Below are 15555 nucleotides of genomic sequence, written 5' to 3'. Positions count from 1 at the left end.
GGTATTTCTGATCTGCCACTGTTTGTGGTCTCTCTTTGACGAAGATGAAGATTCCGTTGCAGAGAGAGGCATAGAGGCCCAGGTTCTGTATCCTTTTGCTCAGAACTGCAGGAATGATTGTGTTAAATACCAAGATGTAGTTAATAGCAACATCCTGACAGAGTATTTGTACTGTTCAGGTGATCCAAGGCCACGTGAAGAGATCGCATTCACCTATTGTGACGATAGGCAAATTAAATTGGGTCCAGGTCCTTGCCAAGACAGGAGTTAATTCTAGCCATAACCAACCTCTCAAAGCAGTTCATCATGGCAGATGTGAGTGCTACCGGACAATAGTCATTAAGACAGCTCACCCTGCTCTTCTTGGGCACCGGTGTAATTGTTGCCCTTTTGAAGCAGTTGGGAACTTCCGATTGTAGCAACGAGAGATTGAAATTGTCTTTGAACACCCCCGTCAGTTGATTGGCACAGGTTTCCAGAGCCCTACCGGGTACTCCATTGGGGCCTGCCGCCTTGCGAGGGTTCACCCTCTTGAAGGGCAGGCTGATGTTGGCCTCTGAGACAGAGATCACAGGGTCATCAGGTACTGTAGGGATCCTCATTGAATTGAATTTCAGTTTATTGTCATTTAGAAACCACACCTGCAATGCAGTTAAAAAATGAGACAACGTTCCTCCGGAATGATATCACAAAAGCACACAACAAAACAGACTACACCAGAAAATCCACATAACGTTTGGCAATCCCCAATCCAGAGTCCGGAGAGGCTGCTGCGTATTAATATCGTGCTACCATCTTAGTGCGTTCCCCAGAGAGGAGCTCCAACCCACCAGACAAAACAAGACTACCCAGACACACCAAGTCAGGAGACCAACTCTAGCACCTAACAAACCAAAAACTAAAGCTACAAGACCTACACAAAACCACATAGTTACAATAGTGCAAACAATACAATAATTGGTAAAAAAAAACAGACCATGTGCACAGTAAAAATAGTCCAAAGATGTTAAAAGACTATAAGTTCAAAAGAAACCACAGTACAGTTTCCACAAGTCCTCAGGGTCTCGATAGACTTGTCATCCCACGCAGGTGGCAGAAGGGAATACCCCTGCTATAGACTTCCATGGCGCCACCAGACTCAGCCTCACAGATGCAAAACATAGTGAAAGCGCCCCGACCGCAGCAGTCTCCGAATCCGCTGAGCCTCCAACCATTCCCTCCGGCACAGCCTCTCTGAGCACCATCCTCTGCCAACCTCACTACGATGCCACCGGCAACATGGCCCTGAGGACTGGGGGCCTGTTCTTCACAGCAGAGACCTGGACCTCAGAACAGCAGCAGCAACGAAGAAGGCCTTCCTAGCGATTTCCAGATGTTCCTCCGTGCTCCCATGTCCATTTTTCATTAGATTAGGATTGTGCACGGCATCCCGTTTGACAAATAACAGATATCAACTCTGGAGAGGCTGCTGCAAGCTGCGTCACACCGCCATCTTGGCATATAGTGTCAAAGCAAGCATAAAAGGTGGTGAGTTCACCTGACTTGCTGAAGGCTATCTCAATAGCAAAGGAAAAATCCCGAATGAAGTTGGAGGCAGAATTGGATGTATGTCAATTCTGGCAGGGTTTGCAAGCTATTACTTCCTACAAAGTAAAATCTAACATCATGAATGTCAGTGATATGTCACTCCCAAAATGCTGGAGGAAGTCAGCAGATTAGGCAGCATCTATGGAAAAAAGTGATCAGTCCTGATGAAGGGTCTTGGCCCAAAACGTCTACTCTTTACTCTTTTCCATAGCTGCTGTCTGGCATGCTGAGTTCCTCCAGCATTTTGTGTGTATTACTTTGATGACCAGCATCTACAGATTTTCTCTTCTTTATGTTTCACTCTCAGATGAAGCATAGTAACATAGAAATCTACTGCACATTACAGGTCCTTTGGCCCACAACATTCTGAGGACCATGTAACCTACTCTAGAAGCTGCCAAGAATTTCCCCACTGCATAGCTCTCTATTTTTCTAAGCTTCATGTACCTATCTAAGAGTCTCTTAAAATACCCTATAGTATCCATCTCTATCACCTTCGCTGGCAGTGCATGATTAATATAACCATATAACAATTACAGCATGGAAACAGGCCATCGCGGCGCGGCCCTTCTAGTCCATGCCGACACTTACTCTCACCTAGTCCCACTGGCCCGCACTCAGCCCCTAACCCTCCCTTCCTTTCCTGTCCATATACCTATCCAATTTTACTTTGAATGACAATACTGAACCTGCCTCTACCACTTCTACTGGAAGCTCATTCCACACTGCTACCACTCTCTGAGTAAAGAAATTCCCCCTCGTGTTACTCTTAAACTTTTGCCCCCTAACTCTCAACTCATGTCCTCTTGTTTGAATCTCCCCTACTCTCAGTGGAAAAAACCTATCCACATCAACTCGATCTATCCCCCTCATTATTTTAAATACCTCTATCAAGTCACCCCTCAACCTTCTACGCTGAAAAGAATGAAGACCTAACTTGTTCAGCCTTTCCCTGTAACTTAGGTGCTGAAACCCAGGTAACATTCTAGTAAATCTTCTCTGTACTCTCTCTATTTTGTTGATGTCTTTCCTATAATTCGGTGATCAGAACTGTACACAATACTCCAAATTCAGCCTTACCAATGCCTTGTACAATTTTAACATTACATCCCAATTCCTATACTCAATGCTCTGATTTCTAAAAGCCAGCATACCAAAAGCTTTCTTCTCCACCCTATCCACATGAGATTCCACTTTCAGGGAACTATGCACCATTATTCCTAGATCACTCTGTTCTACTGCATTCTTCAATGCCCTACCATTTACCACATATGTCCTATTTGGATTATTCCTACCAAAATGTAGCACCTCATACTTATCAGCATTAAACTCCATCTGCCATCGTTCAGCCCACTCTTCTAACTGGCCTAAATCTCTCTGCAAGCTTTGAAAACCTACTTCATTATCCACAATGCCATCTACCTTAGTATCATTTGCATACTTACTAATCCAATTTACTTTCCCATCATCAAGATCATTAATGTACATGACAAACAACATTGGACCCAATACAGATCCCTGGGACATACCACAAGTCACCAGCCTCCAACCTGACAAACAGTTATCCATCACTACTCTCTGACATCTCCCATCTAGCCACTGTTGAATCCATTTTACTACCTCAATATTAATACCTAACGATTAAACCGTCCTAACTAACCTTCCATGCAGAATCTTGTCAAAGGCCTTACTGAAGTCCATATAGACAACATCCACTGCTTTACCCTCGTCAACTTTCCTCGTAACCTCTTCAAAAAATTCAATAAGATTTGTCAAACATGACCTTCCATGCACAAATCCATGCTGACTATTCCTAATCAGACCCTCACTATCCAGATAATTATATATACCATCTCTAAGAATACTTTCCATTAATTTACCCACCACTGACGTCAAACTGACAGGCCTATAATTGCTAGGTTTACTCTTAGAACCCTTTTTAAACAATGGAAAAACATAAGCAATACGCCAATCCCCAGAGGACGCCAGACACCATTACCATTTCTAATGACATTTGAAATATTTCTGTCAGAGCCCCTGCTATTTCTACACCAACTTCCCTCAAGGTCCTAGGGAAAATCCTGTCAGGACCTGGAGATTCATCCACTTTTATATTCCTTAAAAGTGCCAGTACTTCCTCCTCTTTAATTGTCATAGTTTCCATAACTTCCCTACTTGTTTCCCTTACCTTACACAATTCAATGTCCTTCTCCTTAGTGAATACTGAAGAAAAGAAATTGTTCAAAATCTCCTGCATCTCTTTTGGTTCCACACATAACTGTCCACTCTGATTCTCTAAGAACCACTTTTATCTCTCTATATCCTTTTGCTATTAATATAACTGTAGAAGCCCTTCGGATTTATTTTTACCTTACTTGCCAAAGCAACCTTGTAACTTCTTTTAGCTTTCCTAATTTCTTTCTTAAGATTCCTTTTACATTCTTCATATTCCTTGAGCACCTCATTTACTCCATGCTGCTTAATAATTATATTGTATCTATATTTATTATAGATCTCCCTCTTTTCCTGAACCAGGTTTCCAATATCCCTTGAAAACCATGGCTCTCTCAAACTTTTAACCTTTCCTTCCAACCTAACAGGAACATAAAGATTCTGTACCCTCAAAATTTCACCTTTAAATGACCTCCATTTCTCTATTACATCCTTCCCATAAAACAAATTGTCCCAATCCACTCTTTCTAAGTCCTTTCGCATCTCCTCAAAGTTAGCCTTTCTTCAATCAAAAATCTCAACCCTGGGTCCAGTATTATCCTTCTCCATAATTATATTGGAACTAATGGCATTGTGATCAATGGACCCGAAGTGCTCCCCAACACATACCTCCGTCACCTGACCTATCTCGTTCCCTAACAGGAGATCCAACCCTGCCCCTTCTCTAGTCGGTACCTCTATGTATTGCTGCAGAAAACTATCCTGCCCACATTTTACAAACTCCAAACCATCCAGTTCTTTTACAGAATGTGCTTCCCAGTCTATGTGTGGAAAATTAAAATCTCCCACAATCACAACCTTGTGCTCACTACAGTTATCTGGTATCTCCTTAAAAATTTGCTCCTCATGCTCCTCATATATTGGAAGTTGTTGGTGTTGTGTAAGTAAGGTTGTCGAAGCCTATAGTAGGACATAGATCATTGGCTGATGGAATTTAATCTTAACAACTGTGAGGTGGTGCATTTTGGGAAGTTGTGTGGCTAGGCTTAGCTCAAGTGCTATCTGTAAATTTGCTGATGATATAACCATTGGTGGTAGAATCTCAGATGGTGATTACAGGGTGTACAGGAGCGGTATATGGCAACTCGTGGAGTGGTATCACAGCAACAACCTTGCACTCAATGTCAGTAAGACAGAAGAGCTGTTTGTGGACTTCAAGAAGGGTAAAACAAAGGAACACATACCAATCCTCATAGAGGGATCAGAAATGGAGAGAGTGAGCGGTTTCAAGTTCCTGGGTGTCAAGATCTTTGAGGACCTAACCTAGTCCCAACATATCAATGCAGCTGTAAAGAAGGCAAGACAGCAACTATACCTCATTAGGAGTTTGGTATGTCAACAAAAACGCTGAAAAACTTCTATAGATGTACTGTGGAGATCATTCTGAGAGACTGCATCACTGTCTGGTATGGGGGGGCTACTGCACAGGACCTTCAGAAGCTACAGAGGGTTGTAAGTTTAGTCGGCTCCATCTTGGGTACTAGCCTACAGAGTATCCAGGACAACTTCAGGGAGCGGTGTCTCAGAAAGGCAGCTTCCATTATTAAGGACCTCCAGCACCCACAGCATGCCCTTTCCTCATTTGATAGGAGGTACAGAAACCTGAAGGCACACATTCAGCAATTCAGGAACAACTTCTTCCCCTCTACCATCTGATTCCGAAATGGACATTTAACCCATGAACACCACCTCACTTTTTAAATATATATTTCTGTTTTTGCACAATTTTTAATCTATTCAATATTTGTATTGTTATGAACCCCGTAACTGGGTCACTTACCAGCAAAGAAAGAGATGTCCATTGAAGTCTGATGATACTATTTTTAACAGTATTTATTAGTAAAAATACACAAAAATAATATCAATGCAAATATACAGATAATATACGTCGTCAATACTAAATCTAAAAGTGCGGGTATAATAATAATCAATAAGAAATAAGCTCTATCGTTGTCTAGGGGATAATGTATTGTCCGATGGAAATATAAAGTTCACTCAGTTCATGCAGGCTGCAGCCGTTGGGGACCGCTGTGTTGCAATTGTTGGAGAGAGAGAGAGAGAGAGATAGGATGGGAACAGTTACCGCTACGGGTTTTTTTCCAACCTTCCTTTATGATTTCGATCTGTCAGGTGTCTCGTTGCCGTGGCCATTCAATTGTGACCTCTCCTTTAGCTAAAACGTTCTTCCATGGTGAGCTCGCCAATCAGGCAAGGGAGGACGCACATGAGCCCCCACCAGCTTTTGCTATAAAACGCTGTCACTGGATTTCCAGCGTTTCTCCTGGTGCGTCTAAAGGGGTTGTTCCCCAGACCCCTCTTTTATCCTCACTCACGGGGTCTCAGATGTCAGTCAGGTTGGGATGATGCAATCCCTCAACCAGACCACTCTGGTTGTCCCCTGAGGGGTTTCAATTAATAGTACAGTGCTCAATACACAATTCCTTCTTCAAGAGACAATGGCCGTTATCAGTGGTTCCGTTCCGCTGAGGTTCAGGACACATTCTAAACCTTGTGTATTAACCATATAACAATCACAGCACAGAAACAGGCCATCTCGGCCCTCCTAGTCCGTACCGAACTCTTAATCTCACCTAGTCCCACCTACCCGCACTCAGCCCATAACCTTCCACTCCTTTCCTGTCCATATACCTATCCAAGTTTACCTTAAATGACATAACTGAACTGGCCTCTACTACTTCTACAGGAAGCTCATTCCACACAGCTATCACTCTCTAAGTAAAGAAATACCCCCTCGTGTTTCCCTTAAACTTCTGTCCCCTAACTCTCAAATCATGTCCTCTCGTTTGAATCTCCCCTACTCTCAATGGAAGCAGCCTATTCACGTCAACTCTATCTATCCCTCTCAAAATTTTAAATACCTCGATCAAATCCCCCCTCAACCTTCTACGCTCCAATGAATAGAGACCTAACTTGTTCAACCTTTCTCTGTAACTTAAGTGCTAAAACCCAAGTAACATCCTAGTAAATCGCCTCTACACTCTCTCTAATTTATTGATATCTTTCCTATAATTTGGTGACCAGAACTGTACACAATATTCCAAATTTGGCCTTACCAATGCCTTGTACAATTTTAACATTACATCCCAACTTCTGTACTCAATGCTTTGATTTATAAAGGCCAGTGTTCCAAAAGCCTTCTTCACCACCCTATCTACATGAGACTCCACCTTCAGGGAACTATGCACTGTTATTCCTAGATCTCTCTGTTCCTCTGCATTCCTCAATGCCCTACCATTTACCATGTATGTTCTATTTGGATTATTCCTGCCAAAATGTAGAACCTCACACTTCTCAGCATTAAACTCCATCTGCCAACGTTCATCCCATTCTTCTAACCGGCATAAATCTCCCTGCAAGCTTTGAAAACCCACCTCATTATCCACAACACCTCCTACCTTAGTATCATCGGCATACTTACTAATCCAATTTACCACCCCATCATCCAGATCATTTATGTATATTACAAACATCATTGGGCCCAAAACAGATCCCTGAGGCACCCCGCTAGTCACCGGCCTCCATCCTGATAAACAATTATCCACCACTACTCTCTGGCATCTCCCATCTAGCCACTGTTGAATCCATTTTATTACTCCAGCATTAATACCTAATGACTGAACCTTCTTAACTAACCTTCCATGTGGAACTTTGTCAAAGGCTTTGCTGAAGTCCATATAGACTACATCCACTGCCATACCCTCGTCAACATTCCTCGTAACTTCTTCAAAAAATTCAATAAGGTTTGTCAAACATGACCTTCCATGCACAAATCCATGCTGGCTACTCCTAATCAGATCCTGTCTATCCAGATAATTATTAATACTATCTCTAAGAATACTTTCCATTAATTTACCCACCACTGATGTCAAACTGACAGGTCTATAATTGCTAGGCTTACTTCTAGAACCCTTTTTAAACAATGGAACCACATGAGCAATACGCCAATCCTCAGGCACAATCCCCGTTTCTAATGACATCTTAAAGATCTCCGTCAGAGCTCCTGCTATTTCTACACAAACTTCCCTCAAGGTCCTGGGGAATATCCTGTCAGGATCCGGAGATTTATCCACTTTTAAATTTCTTAAAAGCGCCAGTACTTCCACCTCTTTAATTGTCATAGGTTTCATAACTTCCTTACTTGTTTTCCATACCTTACACAATTCAATATCCTTCTCCTTAGTGAATACCGAAGAGAAGAAATCATTCAAAATCTCTCCCATCTCCCTCGGCTCCACACATAGCTGACCACTCTGATTCTCTAAGGGGCCAATTTTATCCCTCACTATCCTCTTGCTTTTAATATAACTGTAGAAACCTTTCGGATTTACTTTCACCTTATTTGCCAAACCAACCTCGTATCTTCTTTTAGCTTTTCTAATCTCTTTCTTAAGATTCCTTTTACATTCTTTATATTCCTTGAGCAATTCCTTTACTCCATGCTGCCTATATCTATTGTAGACATCCCTCTTTTTCTGAACCAAATTTCTAATATCCATTGAAAACCATGGTGCTTTCAAACCTTAACCTTTCCTTTCAACCTAACAGGAACATAAAGATTCTGTACCCTCATAATTTCACCCTTAAATGACCTCCATTTCTCTATTACATCCTTCCCATAAAACAACTTGACCCAATCCACTCTCTCTAAATCCCTTCGCATCTCCTCAAAGTTAGCCTTTCTCCAATCAAAAATCTCAACTCTAGGTCCTGTCCTGTCCTTCTCCATAATTATATTGAAGCTAATGCTATTGTGATCACTGGACCCGAAATGCTCCCCAACACATACATCTGTCAGCTGACCTATCGCATTCCCTAACAGGAGATCCAACACTGCCCCATCTCTAGTCGGTACTTCTATGTATTGTTGCAAAAAAGCTATCCTGCACACATTTCACAAACTCTAAACCATCCAGTCCTTTTACAGAATGAGCTTCCCAGTCTACGTGTGGAAAATTAAAATCTCCCACAATCACCACCTTGTGTTTACTACAAATATCTGCTATCTCCTTACACATTTGCTCTTCCATCTCACGCTCCCCATTAAGTGGCCTATAATACACTCCTATCAGTGTTACTACACCTTTCCCATTCCTCAATTCCACCCAAATAGTCTCCCTAGAGGAGCTCTCTAATCTATCCTTCCAAAGCACCGCCATAAGATTTTCTCGGACAAGCAATGCAACACCTCCTCCTCTGGCCCCTCCTACTCTATCACACCTGAAGCAACTAAATCCAGGAATATTTAATTGCCAATCACACCCTTCCTGCAACCATGTTTCACTAATAGCTACATCATCATAATTCCAGGTATCAATCCACGCTTTAAGCTCATCCACCTTTCTTACAATGCTCCTCGCATTAAAATAGATACATTTAAGATACTCTCCACCTCCTCCTCTCTTTTCATCCCGAACAATGCATTCAAATTTATTATCCTTTCTTCTCCCCTACATCTTCGGGCTGAGCGCATCCCTTCTCCATATCTGCCTTTCCTCCCTCACACACTGTCTATTTACTTGCTCTACTGGTGAACTAACCTCCTCTCCCATAGTTTCCTCAAATTGATACCTGCCCCCCCCTTCTTACTGGTTTAAAGTCTGCCCTGTAGCCTTAGCAAACCTCCCTGCTAGGATATTGGTCCCCCCTGGATTCAAGTGTAACCCGTCCTTCTTGAACAGGTCACGACTGCCCCAGAAGAGGTCCCAATGATCCAGAAACTTGAATCCCTGCCCTCTGCTCCAATCCCACAGCCACGCATTCATCCTCCACCTAATTCCATTCCTACTCTCACTGTCGCGTGGCACAGGCAGTAATCCCGAGATTACTACCTTTACTGTCCTTCTTCTTAACTGCCTTCCTAACTCCCTATACTCTCGTTTCAGGACCTTTTCCTCTTTCCTTCCTATGTCATTGGTACCTACATGTACCACGACCTCTGGCTCTTCACCCTCCCACTTCAGGATATCTTGGACGCGATCAGAAACGTCCCGAACCCTGGCACCAGGGAGGCAAATTACCATCTGGGACTCCCGATCACCTCCACAGAACCGCCTGTCTGAACCCCTGACTATTGAGTCCCCTATTACTATGGTCTTCTTACTTCTATCCCTACCCTTCTGAGCTACAGGGCCGACCTCTGTGCCGGAGACCCAGCCACTGTCACTTCCACCAGGTAGGCTGTCCCCCCCCAACAGTACTCAAACATGAGCACTTATTGTCAAGGGGTACAGCCACTGGGGTACTCTCTAGTACCTGCCTCTTCCCCTTCCTGACCGTGACCCACCTATCTGCCTCCTGTGGCCCCGGAGTGACCACCTGCCTGTAACACCTCTCTATCACTTCCTCACTCTCCCTAACCTGACAAAGGTCATCGAGCTGCCGCTCCGTTCCCTAACTTGGTCCCTCAGGAGCTGCAGTTCGGTGCACCTGGTGCAGATGTGGACGTCCGGGAGGCTCGGAGACTCCAGGACCTCCCACATCCGACACCGAGAACAACAAGCTGCCCTCACAGTCATACTTCCCGAATAACTGAAAATAACAAGAACTAAAAGATAAGCCTACTGTGCCCTCTTCCGCCTAAGCCCCCTGAGCCCAAGCCCTACACTCTGCTCCCGGCGCACTCCGCTGCCCGCAGCGAATGTCTCTGGATATTCTGGATGTCTCTCTCATTTCCTGGGTCTCAGACCTGAAATAATAGCGATCTTGCAATTCTCAAAATGGAGGGGGCGTCTTTGTACCCTTCCGCCCCTCAGAGTTGCTTCACATTTGTAACACCCCCTTCCTTCTAGGATTTTTGCCACCGGTAAAAATTAATTAATACAGAGTCTTACAGGATTTCAGAATCTAACACAATACCAAAGAGTTTTTTTTTTCACTACAGAGTAATACAGTTATACATTCAATTCAGCATCTAAACAGTTAGCGATTACATTGTCACTTCCTTTAATATCTTAATATCTTGTACCTTAATAAATTCTTGTAGCATCAGACTCCAATTTAATAGCCGCCTATTTTTATTCCTTTTCTGCAGCAAACAAAAATTAAAGAGTTGTGATCTTAGCTTACGTATATATATCAGAAGTTCATGCAAATACTAATCTTTATTTTACTTTCAAACTTAACAGTCAATCTTCCATGGGGTTGTCTTTATTAGTTACATGCTTTGTCGAAATCCCTTAAAACCGGATCCTGTTATTTAAGTGTGGCTTCGTCTTGACAGTAGAAGAGGCCATGGATAGACTTATCAGCATGGGAATGGGGCGTGGAATTAAAATGAGTGGCCACCGGGAGATCCTGCTTTCTCTGGCGGACCGAGTGTAGGTGTTCAGCGAAACGGTCTCCCAGTCTGCGTCAGGTCTCACCAGTATATAAAAGGCCACACCGGGAGCACCAGACGCAGTATACCACACCAGCCGACTCACAGGTGAAGTGTCGCCTCACCTGGAAGGACTGTCTGGGATCCTGAATGGTGGTGAGGGAGGAAGTGTAAGGGCAGGTGTAGCACTTGTTCCACTTACAAGGATAAGTGCCAGGAGGGAGATCGGTGGGAAGTGATGGGGTGGGGGGGGGGGGGGGGCGAATGAAGAAGGGAGTTGCGTAGGGAGCAATTCCTGCAGAAAGCAGAAAGTGGGGGGAGAGAAAGATGTGTTTGGTGGTGGGATCCTGTTAGAGGTGGCAGAAGTTATGGAGAATTATATGTTGGACATGGAGGCTGGTGGGTTGGTTCTAAATCTTCTGGACGGAGGAGAGTGGTGGTAGAGGGAAACTGGTTAGGTCTGGAATCCAAAAAGAAGTGGTGAGCTTTGAGACCTTCCTGGTGGGGGTATATAGGGACTGGACAACCATGGTGAAAAGAAGGTGGTGGGGGCCAGGGAACTTAAAATCATTGAAAAAATACAAAGCGTGAAAAGTGTCACGAACATAGCTGAGAAGGGATGGAACAAGGGGGGATAAAACAGTGTTGAGGTATGCAGAAATGACCTAACTAGTCCTAACCAGTTCCCGCTATTATCACTCTCCTCAGGCCCTGACACATCGATATGCTCTGAGCCTGGACACTGCTACCACATTTCAGCCTGTACCTGACCTTTCCAAGTTGGCCCAATGCTTCGATCAATCAAACCTTGCTCTAGGTTTAAAATGGACAGGCCTGAATCTGCCTCTCCTGCTCCAAATTTGCTCTATTCCGCTTGCCTTGACTGTGCTTCAAATATGCTTCAACCTCCCCTTGACTTCGCCTCAAACATGACTCAAACTTGCCCTGACTTCGCCCTGCACCCACTCAGCTTGGCTTGACCTTTTCTTCGCTATTCCCTTCTCTTCACTCGCCTCTTCATTGTTTGCTGGAATTGTTTACCGTAATTCTTTACAGAAAGTGTTATTTGTGTTTTGCCAACCATCAGTAAGTAGTCACTCCCTTTCAGCAGTGCCCTCTTAAACAGAAATCTGAACATTCTAATATAACCATATAACATTTACAGCACAGAAACAGGCCATCTCGGCTCTTCTAGTCCGTGCCGACGCTTACACTCACCTAGTCCCACTAGTCCGCACTCAGCCCATAACCCTCCATTCCTTTCCTATCCATATACCTATCCAATTTTACTTTAAATGACAATACTGAACCTGCCTCTACCACTTCTACTGGAAGCTCCTTCCACACAGCTACCACTCTCTGAGTAAAGAAATTCCCCCTCGTGTTACCCTTAAACTTTTGCCCCCTAACTCTCAAATCATGTCCTTTTGTTTGAATCTCCCCTCCTCTCAATGGAAAAAGCCTATCCACATCAACTTGATCTATCCCCCTCATTATTTTAAATATCTCCATCAAGTCCCCCCCTCAACCTTCTACACTGAAAAGAATGAAGACCTAACTTGTTCAGCCTTTCCCTGTAACTTAGGTGCTGAAACTCAGGTAACATTCTAGTAAATCTTCTCTGTACTCTCTCTATTTTGTTGATATCTTTCCTATAATTCGGTAACCAGAAATGTACACAGTACTCCAAATTCAGTCTTACCAATACCTTGTACAATTTTAACATTACATCCCAACTCCTATACTCAATGCTCTGATTTATAAAGGCCAACATACCAAAAGCTTTCTTCACCACCCTATGAGATTCCGCCTTCAGAGAACTATGCACCATTATTCCCAGATCACTCTGTTCTACTGCATTCTTCAATGCCCTACCATTTACCATGTATGTCCTATTTGGATTATTCCTACCAAAATATAGCACCTCACATTTATCAGCATTAAACTCCATCTGCCAATAATAAGCCAATGAGTATGACAAATAGGTAGAGGAGGACAGTAAATGTCAGCTGTGAATGGAAAAAGAAAGTTAAATGCATGAATAGTTGCTGAACATTATTCATACCTAATTACTGTCCCTGTTAGTGGTAAAAATCAAGCTGCTATTATGATACTGGATAATGTAAAGCCAACTTAAGTGAGAAAGATCAGATGTTGTCCACTAAAAACTGGGGATATCTGTAAGTGAGCAAAAGATAACAGGAGGATATACATAAATTAAAGTTACCATAAAGCAGAACCAACCCTGTTTCCCAAAAAGAACAGCATGCACGTGTGAAGAGGTAAGGAACAACATAAAAATTACAAGGAAACACATTTATAATCCTGGCAATCAGTATGGACCTTTTAAAAATTGCTGGTGGAGAAACTATAAATAAAACAGAAATAAGTTGCATTTAAAATAGGGAAAGAGGACAGCCTACTGGTTGCCACAAGGAATTGGATTCTGGAACAGAGATGGAAATTAAATGGCCTGGTAATTGAATAGCCTAGTGTGCAAATATAGTCTGATTTTTATTAGAATTTAATAAAATCAGTACTTATTACACCAGTAACATAATTTCCAGATTTGTTCTGTGTCCTTTACGTGCAGCTGGCCATGTTCACCTTATATGCTGTTAGTTATTCGTATTAAGTTGTTCTACACAGATGATCGTATTAAGTTGTTCTACACAGATGACTGTGATTGTTGATTTAGACCTCACCTTCTGAAGCAGGCCTTATCTAGAGGTTATGCTTATGTGTCTCATTCTGGCTCTTGCTTCACAACACTGATAAACAAAACATTATGTATGAAGCTGCCTCTACATGAAGTCCTGCTTTTAGACCACTCCTGTGGTATGAAATTTATTTCTAAGCACCATGTCGTAGAAAGAAGAGCAGTGTAGAATGATTTCAACAGTTAAATCAAGAGGATTGATTGCACAATATAGGGTATTATTTCTGTCTTGGGTTAGGAGAAGAAAACCACACTTAGAAATAATTGCCATCTTCTTCTGATCACCTCAAGTTCAACACGGGATGCTGGAAGTTTAGAGCTGAGTTCTGTGAAAGGCAATTGATATGAGGCAGTAATCCAATGTGTAGTGCATTTAATATTTCAGTAATTCTAAAGAAAAGAAAAGCTATGTAGACACATTTTTCCAGGCTTCTGTGATTTCTTTTTAATAAGTTTCTGGAGTTGTCATCTTGAAAAGTGGCGGCAAGTAAGTTTTAAAAGAAACCCAAGATGACCACCTACCTCTTGAAACACAGCACATTTTTTTCTTTGTAAGGGGAGAAAGATGTTCAATTTAAGAAAAAGACAGAAAATGGATGAAATCTATAGGCTCATAAACAGTGATACCAGGTGATAATAATAATACATTTTAAAATAAAAGCAGAAATAGCTGGCTATGTTGGAAAAGTAGACACATTTGATTGCTCAACAGATAGCTGGAGGATTTATACTAAATAAATTGAGCAGTATTTTAAAGCAAATGAAACAGCAAGTGAAAAAGGAGCGCTAGTGTTACTGAGTGCAACACGTGGAACAACATAGTTGGTTTAGAAGTGCAAAGAGGAATGACAAGTAAGGAAAAGTGCATCAGGTGCAGAATCAGTCGAGTTAAAAAAAAACACAGCATGTGTTCTTCGAAAGGGATGACAAGACTGAGTTTTAAAAAAGGTCAAAAAATGGAATAATGATTCAGCAACTCGGAGCAAATAGAAGCGAACTACCTGAGAAGCGGAGAAGAAGGAGGAAAGCATTAACCCCATTCACGTGCTTCCAGAGCGGTTCTTGTAGCTGCGGAGACAACTGCAAGTGTCAGAACTGCAAATGCACCTTGTGTAAGAAGAGCTGCTGTGCCTGTTGCCCAGTCGGCTGCAGCAAGTGCGCCCAGGGCTGCGTGTGCAAAGGAGAAGGGGACAAGTGCAGCTGCTGTCAGTGAAGCTCGTCACCCGGGACCAGCCAACACGCCTTGCTTTGTAACGTGGACTTTTGTATCATTATTCACTGGGGGGGGGGGGTTATAATCAAGAATGTTAATAATTTCTCTTTTGTACTTTGTTCTGGATGCATTGAGCTGCATCTGATTAAAATACTATAGAAACTTTAAGATCAGGACATGGAGCTTAGTGAAATAGAGGGCTATAGGTAAGTCTAGTAATTTCTAAGGTAGGGACATGTTCGGCACAGCTTTGTGTGCCGGAGGGCCTGTATTGTGCTGTAGGTTTTCTATGTTTCTTTGTTTCTGACAAACAATATGGTTTACACTAGAAATGAATTGCAAGTTACTTAAAATGGAATTAAATACTTGCTTGGCTGTTTTAATCATTCCAAATATAAGTTAGAATGGCAATTTAAAGATACTAAACTGAAGCCTGCAGATAAAAAACACAAAATGTTGGCAGAACTC

At 42.6% G+C, this 15555-nt stretch overlaps 1 protein-coding gene across 1 annotated transcript; it reads left to right on the top strand.

Moving 5' to 3' along the window:
- The first annotated feature begins 14838 nt into the window (after window positions 1–14838).
- On the top strand, window positions 14839–15249 carry LOC132382308 (metallothionein-2A-like). Its single transcript, XM_059952442.1, has one exon. The coding sequence runs from the start codon at window positions 14839–14841 to the stop codon at window positions 15085–15087; it is 249 nt and encodes an 82-aa protein (XP_059808425.1). The 3' UTR covers window positions 15088–15249.
- The last annotated feature ends 306 nt before the right edge of the window (window positions 15250–15555 follow it).

This window comes from Hypanus sabinus, chromosome 28, assembly GCF_030144855.1.
Source record: "Hypanus sabinus isolate sHypSab1 chromosome 28, sHypSab1.hap1, whole genome shotgun sequence".
Lineage (NCBI taxonomy): Eukaryota > Metazoa > Chordata > Chondrichthyes > Myliobatiformes > Dasyatidae > Hypanus > Hypanus sabinus.
Note: the sequence above shows the minus strand (reverse complement) of the source record. Positions and strands in the feature narration are given on the sequence as shown.